Source organism: Arachis hypogaea, chromosome 14, assembly GCF_003086295.3.
Source record: "Arachis hypogaea cultivar Tifrunner chromosome 14, arahy.Tifrunner.gnm2.J5K5, whole genome shotgun sequence".
Lineage (NCBI taxonomy): Eukaryota > Viridiplantae > Streptophyta > Magnoliopsida > Fabales > Fabaceae > Arachis > Arachis hypogaea.
Window position 1 is genome coordinate 114497315 of NC_092049.1, and position 12832 is coordinate 114510146.

The 12832-nt window shown below is 33.4% G+C and overlaps 1 protein-coding gene across 1 annotated transcript; it reads right to left on the bottom strand.

Moving 5' to 3' along the window:
* Positions 1-6954: 6954 nt before the first annotated feature.
* Positions 6955-11287, bottom strand: LOC140178680 (uncharacterized). Its single transcript, XM_072215899.1, has 6 exons — positions 11177-11287; positions 10085-11047; positions 9529-9688; positions 8281-8664; positions 7474-8028; positions 6955-7430 (listed from the first exon to the last, which is right to left on the bottom strand). The coding sequence occupies exons 1-6, from the start codon at positions 11285-11287 to the stop codon at positions 6955-6957; spliced, it is 2649 nt and encodes an 882-aa protein (XP_072072000.1).
* Positions 11288-12832: the final 1545 nt, after the last annotated feature.

Genomic DNA, 12832 nt, shown 5'->3' on the forward strand with positions numbered 1-12832 from the left:
GTTGAATTAGATGACACCTTGTTGACTGTTATTGCTGACCAAGTATATATAGAATGAACTTAACTCCTAACCCCGACCCTACTAAGAACTCCCCAGTTCTTACCCCCTATCTCCACCTCTTTCAACTACAGGTGCGAAGGCTTATTGTGAAGCTGCGGGAGCACAAAGGAATATGTTTATGAGTTGAGTTGTTAGAATTTATTTTTCCCTTATCTTGTTAGTTAGAGTTTTACTCAGAGGGGTAGGTTCTGTAATTTCTTTTGTATATAACACTACAACGTATTATTAATATTAAGTATGTGAATATGTGTTGTTTGTACTTGTTAAAAAAGTTATAGTTTTAGTAAAATCATCGATAGATTTATGCGTAAAGGCTCAATATTAAATAGATAATAAAAGGAATTAGGTTAGTAACACCTTACTTTTGCTATGATCATAAGGTGCTAAAAGTAACGCCTTACTTTACTTTTAGTAAAGGCTCAAAATCATTCTGAACTCATATAATGTCATGTAATCCAAAAAAAAAAATAGAGGTGTATGGGACTAATATATTGGTGTGCGAATCCCCACGCTTCGTACAACTGAACCAATAAGTGCATTGGGTCGTCCAAGTAATACCTGAGCGAGTCAAGGTTGATCCCACGAGGATTTTAGTTTGAAGCAAGCTATGGTTATCTTGTAGATCTTAGTCAGGTGGATAGAAGAGTTATTGGTTTGAAAGATGGAATTACAATGTTTAATTATAAGAATAAGAAGTTGGTTAAGGCTTGGGGTTGCTTTGTCCTTTTGGATTAACTCTGGTTTTACTGTCTTCTTCAATTGTGAATGATTTTTTCAATTGTAGGCTATATGTGATTGACGCTGGTTTGAGCAGCCACTAATAGTCCTCCATATCTGAACCCCAGGGTTAGTGCGAATCCATTCTGATTGAGGGTGAAGCTCCTGCAGTGCATTCTCCTTAATGATCCTACTCAAAATCTCACAGACAAGGCCGGATCTTCTGGATTAGAGAATGATGCGCCTTTGGGTTCTACCCTCTACCACAGAGACCCTAATCTCCTTATACCTCGGTTGAACTGGTGTCTCGAGAAGTCCCCAACAAAGTCATGGATTAGCCGTCTAAGAGATGTATAATCAAGTTGGCGATTCGATGCTTTCCAGTCACGTATTCACACGAACCCAAGAAGAACACGGGTGGTTGTCAGGCACACATCCATATGTAAGTTTTCGTTTCTAAAACTTCGTATCACAATTCTTTGGTTATGTACCAATTAAACTAAAATACTATTCAATGTGGTCACGATTCAGATATTTGCACCTATTTGTTATTCGAAGCATTGGTGGTTATGGGTGGCTGATGATAGAAAGAAAATTTTTTTTGTTCTTGACCCATATCACAAGACGTGTCACTCCGAACCTAGAATGATGCTAAATAAATTTGCTGTAAGTTGATTCTGTTTTTTATGTTTTAATATTTGGGTGTATTTCTGTTCAAAATAAGGTATAATTTGTGATCCTTTGTTTTTTGTTTTTAGGGGTATGTCATTTCCTAAATGAGGGTATATGTCGGGGGCACCTCTAAAAAAACGATCGTGAAATTGAATCGCCATACATCGACATTTCAGGCCAAAAAACAAGGTATAAATCTTTCACTCTGAAAATTATGTTTTCTCTTGCTGTCCTATTTTAATTTGCTAATTTATTTTTGGTTTTCAGCTATGATTGTACTGTTTATGTAATGAAATAGCTTGAAATAATCTAGCCTCAAAACATAAAAAGGGGAGAGTTTGAGTGGGATAATTGGACTCAGGTAATTGTGTTTAAAACTATATAACTCTCTATTAGTTTACTAAATTAACAGAATTGATTAAAAGAATATTCTTTTAAACTGTAGGCAGAAGTGGACCACTTTAGAGTAGAATTTGCTTCTCAGATTCTGTTTCATAAAATGAATCGAGACAGAGATACAACCATTAGGGGAAGTGAAGCAGTGAGATTGTCCAGGCCATCTGCAGTGTTGTTGAGTCCATATTGTCAAATAGATTCATATGATATTGACAGTGATTAATTTCAGTGTTATGTAGTCTTGGAATAGTTTGAACGTAGTCTTGGAATAATTTGAACACTTTGTGTAAATTTTGTGAATATTTAATCCAGTTTTATATAAAAATTTTTTGCATAAATAAATTGTCTGTGCTGTATTCAAAAGCTGTAAATTACGGGTTAAAAAAATGAAGAAAAACAACACCAAACATACTGATATGCCCAATTACTTTAATAGTACACCCAAATATAATCGGTAAACACCCGAAATGAGTCCTCACATATTTCAATTGAAAAACCAATAAAGAGGTATGAAAAATCAGAAATTTAAATTGGTAACCTCTTTAGGATTTGATTGTATATATATAGTAAAACTAAAACAAACAAATATAAACAAAACACTAATTTTTAACATAAACAGCAGCATCTAAAAAATATTAAAAAAGAAAAATGTCAAACACAAGAGAATACATAAATACACCCAAAAAACTGAGCATTACACCAAAATAGTGTCACTATACACCCAAAAACCTATCCCCTACTACAAGATTTCTGAACTAATAATTCATAACATGTTCATGATATTGGCTGAAATTTGGTTGCACCACTGATGCAGCATTAAAAAGGTTTAACTGCAAAAAATAAACTCACATATTACCAAAACTATTAACAAAAAAATTAAACTCAATTTTCACCTATTTAGAGAACATCACTTTTACCTCGCTTAGAGCTTTCATTTTCTTCTTCTTTGAGGCATTTGTAATCTGTTTGTCCAACTTTGAACCTAACCTATTTTTTTGTCGTCCTCTTGTTCGAACACTTGGAGGGCTTTGAAGCTCGTTAACAGATTCCAAGCTAGCATCTTTGTGAGATAACAAACATGTCCCTTTCCTTTTGGCTTTCAGTTCTTTCATCTCAACTACAACGTTATCGTAGGCATGGTGCAGAATGGCAGTGAGCTCCTCGGATTCTTTTACAAATTCACATATATTTTGCGAACGAAACACCAATTCGTCAAACCTCTTGCTTCTTGGTGCCAACAATGGCTCGTCGTGGTTGCTCTTGATGTGTGTGTGTCTTTTCTTTACGTTCTTACTTTATTGTTTCAATATGTATCTTGGTGACACTTTGGTTACTCATTCAAAGCTCAACACGCTTAGGGAGTGACGGCACAATATCCCTCTTGACTTGAATAATAAGCACTGGCATTTAATTTGGGCTGCTACCGAGTCATACACAACTGCAAACTTGTTGAATGTTGAGCTAGAAACTTGTTCAACAACTTCGTATACAGAATAGCCTAGAGCAGAGTTCGTTAATCTTGTGATGCAATTCACCTTCCCTCTGAATTGTGCTTGGACTTCCCTGAACTTTTGGTGAGTGTACACATGTTAAAACTGGGCTTCTATGGAGGATTTTGTTGCACATGGTATAACGGTGTAAAAATCTGCAGCATCCGATTCTCTCTCTCTTTGCTCCCTGCTTCCGAGGCAATTATTGTATTATTTGATGAATTGGATAAGTGAGCTGTTCCAATTCCTATCACATGATTCTTTGGTATGAGATTTCTAAACAACATGGATTATTTCTTGTTCTATTTCTATGTGTCTCTTGTACCCGTTTAATTTGCCTGAAATTTTCTTCATGATGTGCCAGATACACCAACAGTGAATTGTTGTGGGCATACAAGCCTTGATAGCCCTTTGCATTGATCGGTGAGAATTCCTTTCGGAGCATTTTCTCCCATGCAACAAAGCCAACATTGAAATAACCATTTGAATGATTGAATATCTTTGTTTTTCATCAAAGCGCATCCAAGAAGTGTTGACTGACTGTGGTGATTGATCCCGACAAAAGAACCACAAACCAGATTATACCTGAAACAGATTACGACAAAATAGAATTAAAATTATTAAATACACCCAAATAATTACTTTATACACCTAAAAACCTCCAATATACACCTCTGCAGCAGATTCATAAAAGAACATTAATTCAGCATCATAAACCAGAACAGCATATTACCTGTTTGTATTATAGGCGGTGTCGAATGAAATAACATCTCCGAAATACTCATAAGCAGCTCTGCTCCTTGAATCTGCCCAAAAAGCAAGCTTAATCGAGTGATCGTCCTCGAGTTCGAGCTCAAAAAAGAAATTCTAATTCCTCTCTTTCATTCTTAATAAGTATTTTCCAAATTCTTTTGCATCGTCTAGTTCTGAAACATTATACACTTCTCTCGTGATGTAATTTCTCACGTCTTCCTCGATAAAATTTAACTCGTGGTGACCCCGGCTGCTGCAACAAATGATTGGTAACTTTTGCTTGGTATGATACCGGCTTCTTCATTATTCTCTATGGTATGACGCACGGACATGCTTAGTTCTCTATGCTGTTTGAGCATCTCTGCTTGATTTGGACAGTAAGAATGTGAATGATGCAACACGACCTTCGAAATGATCCAAACACTAACGTCCTTTAATATGTGTATATAAATTTTTGCAGGACAATTTAAATCAGTAGAGGGATTTGTCTTCTCAGTGGGAGATATTTTCGATTTCCATTTTTCCTCTCAGCTACATGTAATCAATTGATTCTTAATTTTGTTTCCCTTCTTATTTGTGCTCCGAACTCTTGTAGAAAAACCTGCATCCTTCGCATAATCCTTGTAGAATTTTGCAGCATCTTCAAGGGTGTTAAAAGTCATCCCAACCTTGGAAACAAACTGCTCATCAACAACACAGAGGGGCTGCAAAATACACCCAAAAATACAACATATTAAATGCAAGCACAAACTATAAAATGCAAATACAACTATAAAACCATCATAAAAAATCAGATTCATGAATCATCATTAAATAGAAACTAAAACAATTCAACTAAAAGAATAAGACAATTCACCATCAGTCAGATGAAAAGTTATAAACTGTAAATACACCCAAACTTTCCTAAAATACACCCAAATATTCCTTATTTACACCCGAACGTCTGATATAAAATGCAAAAAATTCATCAGAACTAATACATTAGATTCAATTCAAACAAGGAACAATGAACAGCAAATTTCACAGGCAAGGTTCACGCATTATTCAACTACACAATCATAAACTATTTACTGGATTCAAATTCAGATTCAATTATTAACTGGAATTAAACCACACCTCAGGAACTTCATTGGATTCAAATTCCAAATCCACTTCACTCTGGTTCAACTGACAATCTAAAGTTAAATCATCCATTATCTTCAAAACGATTTTAAAGCTTGATTTCAGAAATAATAGAAAAAGGAGAAAAACAAAAAAAGAGAAACAGAGAGAGAAACTTACGTAAACGACGACAAAAAAGGCAGAGAGAAACACACGAAAGAGATCGAAGAGAGAAGGCAAGAAAACCCAGAAGAAGAAAACGAAATCCTTTCGAAGAAGGAAGTAAAATATTCGAGCATTGATTGATTGAAAAATCTATTAAGAAAGCGCGTGAAACATACGTGTCATAAGAGGCGTGTTTTAGGATTAAGGGAATTTCAGGACTTGTAAAACTTGTATAGTGAAAAGACTTGTATGTGAAGATTAATTGATTGTTATTATATTCAACTATTAAAAAAATTAAAATTTTATTATTATTTTTACTATAATTAATATTTAAATTTATTCGTAAAAATCATAACAGAAACATGATTTTATATATCCTTTACATAATTTTAGATTTTTAATAACAATAAAAAATTAAAAAAATTTAGTTTTAGATAATTGAGTTTAATAAGAATGTATATAGTTGAATAACTAATAAAATAATAAATAAAAAATTATGATATAATATGAGTACAATTGTGAATCGTGTAACAAAAGTGCAAGAGAAAATAATGAGAGAAAAGACAAAATTAATATTTTTTATTTTATTTAATTACTCTAAACTTTTAAATTTTAACTTTAACAAATTAGTTTATTATACAAGTATTTTTAAATTTTTAGATTTTTATAATGAATGATAGATTCAATGTTATGGAAAATCAATGTAGGAGTAATAATATTTTACAAGTTTGTATAAGATTGCTTACATGCATGGCTTTTAAATATCAACAATATTTTTGGAGAAATTATCCTTAAGTAGTATTATTATTTTTTATGATAAGATGTTTTAGCTATCTAGAACTCTAGTTGGTATGAACTTCCTTTAATCTAAAGAAGTGTACAAGTCAGAAGAGAATCACAGTTTGTTAAATATTATTGGAGTACAGAAAATTTTTTAATTAGAATTAGTTAGAGGCCACAATAATTAAATTATTTTTTTAATTTTTGTAAAATAATACCAAGCTTAAAATTCAAGTGAATTACAAAAATGATAATTATAAGAAAAGAAGAAGGTTGGTGATGTACTCTCATGTCATTGAAATTCAAAGTAATGGAAGAAGAATTGATAAGAAGTGAAAAGAGAGAATAATTGATTAAAAGAACCACACAGCATTACTGAGTACCAATTACAATATATATAGCAAAAGGGAAAATAAATTACTAACTAATAGTGCTATAATTATGTCTAACAAACTAACCAACTTGACAGCTATACAAAAAATAAACTCTATTATGTTACATCCCCCACAAGCTTGCAAATCAAGTAATCCCAGCTTTCTTGCAAATCAAGTAATCCCAGCTTGGAAAGCAAATGAGAGAATGGTCCTGGAGGAAGGGATTTAGTGAATAGATCAGCCGGTTGTTCACTGGAGACAATGTGCCTAAGATTAGAAACCCCTTCTTTGAACTTGTTTCGAGCCACATGACAATCAACCTCAACATGCTTGGTTCTTTCATGAAAGACAGGATTTGAAGCAATATAGATAGCAGATTTATTATCACAGAAGATATCAACCGGAAGAGGAGGAAGAATGTTGAATTCCTTTAGTAGTTTGAGTAATCAAACGAGTTCACAAGTGCCATTAGCAAGGGCGCGATATTCTGCTTTTGAGGACGACCTTGAAACTGTAGCCTGCTTCTTACTCTTCCAAGAAATAAGAGTTTGGTCAAGGAAGAAACAATAACCACTGATGGATTTTCGGGTGTCTTTACAAGCCCCCCAATCAGAATCAGTGTAACCAGATAGTGTGAAAGAATTGTTGACAGAGAAAAATAAGCCAGTTGCTGGTGATTGTTTTAGATACCGGATGATCCTATAGGCAGCCTTCAAGTGGGCATAAGTTGGTGAATCCATGAACTGAGATAGGCATCCAACAGAATAGCTGAGATCTGGTCTTGTGTTAGTAAGGTACAGAAGTCTGCCCACCAATCTACGATAGATGGTTGCATCAGGAAGAGGGGAGCCTGAAACCTTAGACAGAGAAGTAGTGAACTCCATAGGAGTAGATGCTGGTTTTGCACCAAGCAAACCGCAGTCTGTGATCAAATCCAATGCATATTCTTTGATACAGTGCAATACCAGCATTGCTTCGTGCTACCTCCATCCCAATAAAGAACTTAAGAAGGCCAAGGTCTTTAATTTTGAACTTATCATCCAAAAATATTTTGACAGCTTGAATTTCACTTAAATGATCTCCAGCTAACACAAGATCATCAACATAAACAAGAATAGCTGTAAAAGTTGTACCTGTGAATTTGGTAAAAAGCGAGTGATCATTTTCAGATGGAGTAAACCCCAGATCAGCAAGTACAGCAGACAACTTGATGTTCCATTGGCGACTAGCTTGTTTCAAACCGTACAAAGATTTTGTCAACTTGCAGACTAAGTTTGGATCGGAACACTGCAACCCCTTTGGAAGTTTCATATAAACGTCCTCATGTAGGTCTCCATGGAGAAAAGCTGTATTCACATCAAGTTGATGAAGATGCCAATTCTTTGCTGCTGCAACGGTAAGAAGAACACGCACAGTGCTCATTTTCACAATGGGACTAAAGGTGTCAATGTAATCAACTCCAGGAATTTGAGTGAAACCTTGGGCAACAAGACGTGCCTTATGCCTCTCGATAGTGCCATCTGGGTTGAATTTTGTGCGAAAAATCCACTTACAACCAACTGCATTCTTTCTAGGAGGAAGAGAAGTGATGATTCAGGTTTTATTTTGCTCAAGAGCAGTGAGTTCTGCCTCAATAGCCTTCCTCCAACAATCATGCATAACAGCCTCAGAATAGTGTTTGGGGTCCGAGTTATTTATGAGAGCAAAAGTGAAGGCCTGGTGCTTGGGAGTGAACAATGAATATGACAAATGGTGAGAAAGGGGATACTTACATGTTGAAGGTAATTGGGCCGCATTGATTGGATCTCTATGTGATGAAATATGAAAACAATGAAAATCTTTAAGATAAGAGGGTGTTTTTCTTTCTCGTTCAGACCTTCTCAAAACTGGTGCAGCAGATTGTGACTCAATATGAATGGATGAATGTTCCAATGGTGCCAATGCAGATGCTGATTCTAAGGTGGCGGGTGATGCAGAATCTGTTATGTCATGAAGAGATGCCATGGGTGATGTAGAAGTGGCAGATGAATCAGGTGTAGTGTGTATGGTGTGAGGTGCAATTATGCCATGAGTATGCTCATATGAAGAAGTATGTGCAGAGTTATTATAAAAGAATGCAAAAGGGTCAAAATTGGATGATTCAATTGAAGGCTGATCTATAGAAAAATCAGTGCTTGGTATTTGTTTGAATGGAAAATAGTGTTCATAAAATTCAGTGTTTCTTGATATAAAAATTTCTTTGGATTTTAAATCAAACAAAATGGACCCTTTTGTTCCTGATTGATAACCAAGAAAAACACATTTTCTAGCTCTAGGATCTAATTTTCTTCTATTAGTACTCAAAGTAGTAGCAAAAACAAGACAACCAAACACCTTGAGATGAGTCAAATCTGGTTTATTCTTGAAAAGTGCCTCATAAGGCGTTTGATGATTCAAGAAGGTGCTTGGTAGTCTATTTATTAAATGTACTGAATGTTGCATAGCATAGTGCCAAAAACATTTTGGCACATTAGAATGAAACAAAAGTGCTCTTGCAATATTCAGTATATGTTGATGCTTCCTCTCAACAATTCCATTTTGTTGAGGAGTTTCAACACAAGATGTTTGATGTAATATTCCTTTTGAGTTATAGAAGGAGTTCATTTTAAATTCCATCCCATTATCTGTTCTAATTTGTTTCACAACTTTATGAAATTGTGTTTGCACCATTTGAACAAAATTTTCTACTAACACTCTAGTTTCGGATTTTAGTCTCATGCAATAAATCCAAGTAAACCTCGTTTTATCTTCTACAATTGTAAGAAAATATTTATGGCCAGCAGTAGATAAAAGTGAGAGTGGTCCCCAAATATCTATATGTAACAAATCAAAAATATTTTCTGATTGTGTATTACTAATGGGAAAAGACAATTTCTTTTGTCTAGCTAAGTGGCAAGAATCACAAACATGAGATGATGAAATGCATTCAATAAATGGAAATGTATTTTTCATGATTGACATTCTTTTGGATGGTAAATGACCTAGTCTAGCATGCCATAGAGTTCCTAAATCTTGCTGCACTGTGACATTTACAGAATGTGTGTTAATTTCTGGTGTAGTTAGTTTCCAAGGTTGAGCATCCATCACATAAAGATCACCAATGACTTTAGCTTGCCCAATCATCTTCAATGATGGGAGTACCTATATCTCACAAAAAGAATCAGTAAATTTTAATTCACAATGTAATGACTTTGTGAGTTTAGACACTGAAATCAAATTATATTTAAAGTGAGGTATGAATAAAACATTGGTAAGAATCAAATGTTTAGAGAGTTGCACAGTGCCACAAATGTTTGTTGTAGTGGTAGAACCATCAGGTAGATTTACTAAAACTGGTCTCATATAATGAAAAGTTTTGAAAGACTCTTGAATATAGGATGCATGATCAGTAGCTCCACTGTCAAGTATCCAAGAAGTTTTAGTAAAATTTGATGATACACTCAAGCAATGCCTACCTTTTGGTTGAGTAAGGGTGGCCGAAGAAGTAATGTGGTTTACACTATTTGAAGTTGGCATGCGTGGTTGTTGAAGGAGTACCAGTAAGGTTTCCTTCTGATCTGGAGTCAACACAAGTACTGTATCATCGCTCCTTTTATCCTGGTTAGAATCAGTAATCTCAGCACTAGAATTCTCAACTATCTCGTCAGTGCTAAGTTGATTGGCCACTCGCTGCTTTTGGTGAGTAGGAAAGCCATTTTTCTTATAGCATGTCTCTGCTAAATGACCAATTCGATTATAGTAGCTACAAAACTTTGAAGTGTAGCATCGACTATAAAATTTTTGATTTCCTCCTCTGCCTGAATTTCGTCCACGGCCTCTGCCTCTTCCAGAAAATGAACCACCACAAATTGAACCGTCTCCAGAAAATGAACCGCCTCCAGTTGAGGTTTGCACCTCTAAAGAGTTAGTCATTATGTTGCTATTTGACGGGTCACAATTCAATTCTTGCTCTTGTTGGGTTAACATAGATAGTACTGTGTTGATTTCAGGTAACGGCTTCATTAACATGATTTGTGATTTAACATTTGAATATTGCTCATTCAATCCTTTTAAGAATTTGACAACATATTCCTCAGAAGCATAGTCTTGAACAATTCGTAATCCACATGAACATCCATTAACACAAGCAACACAACTAGGAATAGCACGTAAATTTTCTAATTCTTCCCAAATAGCTTTCAACATAGCAAAGTAAGAGGTAACAGTAAGATCACCTTGTTTGAGTGCATAAAATTCTTCTTTTAACGCACCAACTCGAAAGACATCTCCCTGTGAGTAACGACGTTTTAAATCATTCCACAAGTCTGGAGCTGAGCTAATCCACATCACGCTCTTAGCGATTTCAGGGCTGAGAGAGAGGTTGATCCAGGAGAGGAGAAAATTGTTACACCTATCCCATGCTTCAAAATTAGGATCACCTTCACCTGGTTTTAGAATGGATCCATCGAGGAATTTCACCTTGTTCTTCGATCTGAGTGCTCTCCACATATCGTGCGACCACTGATAATAATTTTGAGGTGTCAACTTAAGCGGAATTAGAGCCAAACCAGGACTTTCTCATGGATGAAGAAAATAAGGGCTAATCGGATCAGAAATTGCAGAAGAGGAACTAAATCTGCCAAGATGTGCCTGGAATTGAGAGAATTGACGCATGAAAGCGGTGAAATTCTCAAAATCTGCAGCGGAATTTGATGAAGGGCTTGCATTCGGATTAGCTAAATTATCTCGCTCTGATACCATGTAAAATGATACCAAGCTTAAAATTCAAGTGAATTACAAAAATGATAATTATAAGAAAAGAAGAAGGTCATTGAAATTCAAAATAATGGAAGAAGAATTGATAAGAAGTGAAAAGAGAGAATAATTGATTAAAAGAACCACACAGCAGCTACTGAGTACCATTTACAATATATATAGCAAAAGGGAAAATAAATTACTAACTAATAGTGCTATAATTATGTCTAACAAACTAACCAACTTGACAGCTATACAAAAAACAAACTCTATTATGTTACAATTTTTGTTATTTTTAACATTTCAATTTGTAATTAAAATATGTATTTTTTAGATTATCTATTAAGTAATATTAGTGTTAAATGATTTTATAAACTAAGTTGTTGTTGGACTATATAAATGGTAGGTGTTTTAAAGTCTTATTATAATATATAAAAATGTTATTTGTATATTAAAATCAGTCACTAAAATCATCTACTAATGTATTTGTGTATAAACACATGTGTAGTTTAATTTATTTTCAATGTGTATTTGTATTTCATATACTGATAACTGACTTTAATAGCTGATTTTGGTGTATACGTAACATAACTCTATAATATAATTGATAAATCCAATAATATTACTAATTCACCGCATAATTTATTAAATAATTATTGAGTAATTAACAGATTAAACAATTAAAGAAAGATAAAAATTTTTGAACTAGAATATAAGAGTTGTTATACGCATCCAACACAATCAAATAAGGTATTAATTTAAATAGATATTATTATTAGTTAAAAGTTATTTGATTTATGTTAGTAAAATATGTTAATTTTATGTGATATTATTTTTTTTATACATTTTATTTTTTCACATACTAAATAATATAGTCTTGATATTTATATATATGCAGCAAACATTCAATTTTAAAACCATTAAATTTAGATTCATCAAATATAGGTGAGAAGAGGTAAAAATTTAACAATAGTTATTGAAATGACTACCTGTGAGTATTATTTTTTATTTATGAAAAATATTAATATGTATTCTTATAGCACTGATTTGTTGTTTCTATTTTATTACGCAAGATTATATCACTACAACAATATAGATTATTTTTGAGGGTTATAATGTGTAAAAGAAAATTAAAATTTGTCAAAAAAATAAATTTTGACGCTATTTTAACTATGAAAATATGTTAATAAAAGTTTTGTCAAAAATAGTATTTTTAACATATAAGTGATTGTGAAAAAAATTTAAATCTTATTTTGATAAATATTGACTGTCAAAAATAATTTGTTAGAAAATTTTGAGAACAAATTTTCTGTGATACTTATTAATTGTCAAAAATACTATTTATTTTGACACTTATTGACTATAAAATATTCTCAACAAAAAATTTTAACAAAGAATGAGATGAGATCTTGAAACTAAAGAATAACTTGAGATTTTGAAGATAAAAAATGAGTAGTATAATTCTAAACTGAGAGTAGTGTGATGTCAAAATTAACAGAGTCAAAGAAGAAGAAAAATAGTGGAGTAAATTGAAAACAAATAAGTGTCAAA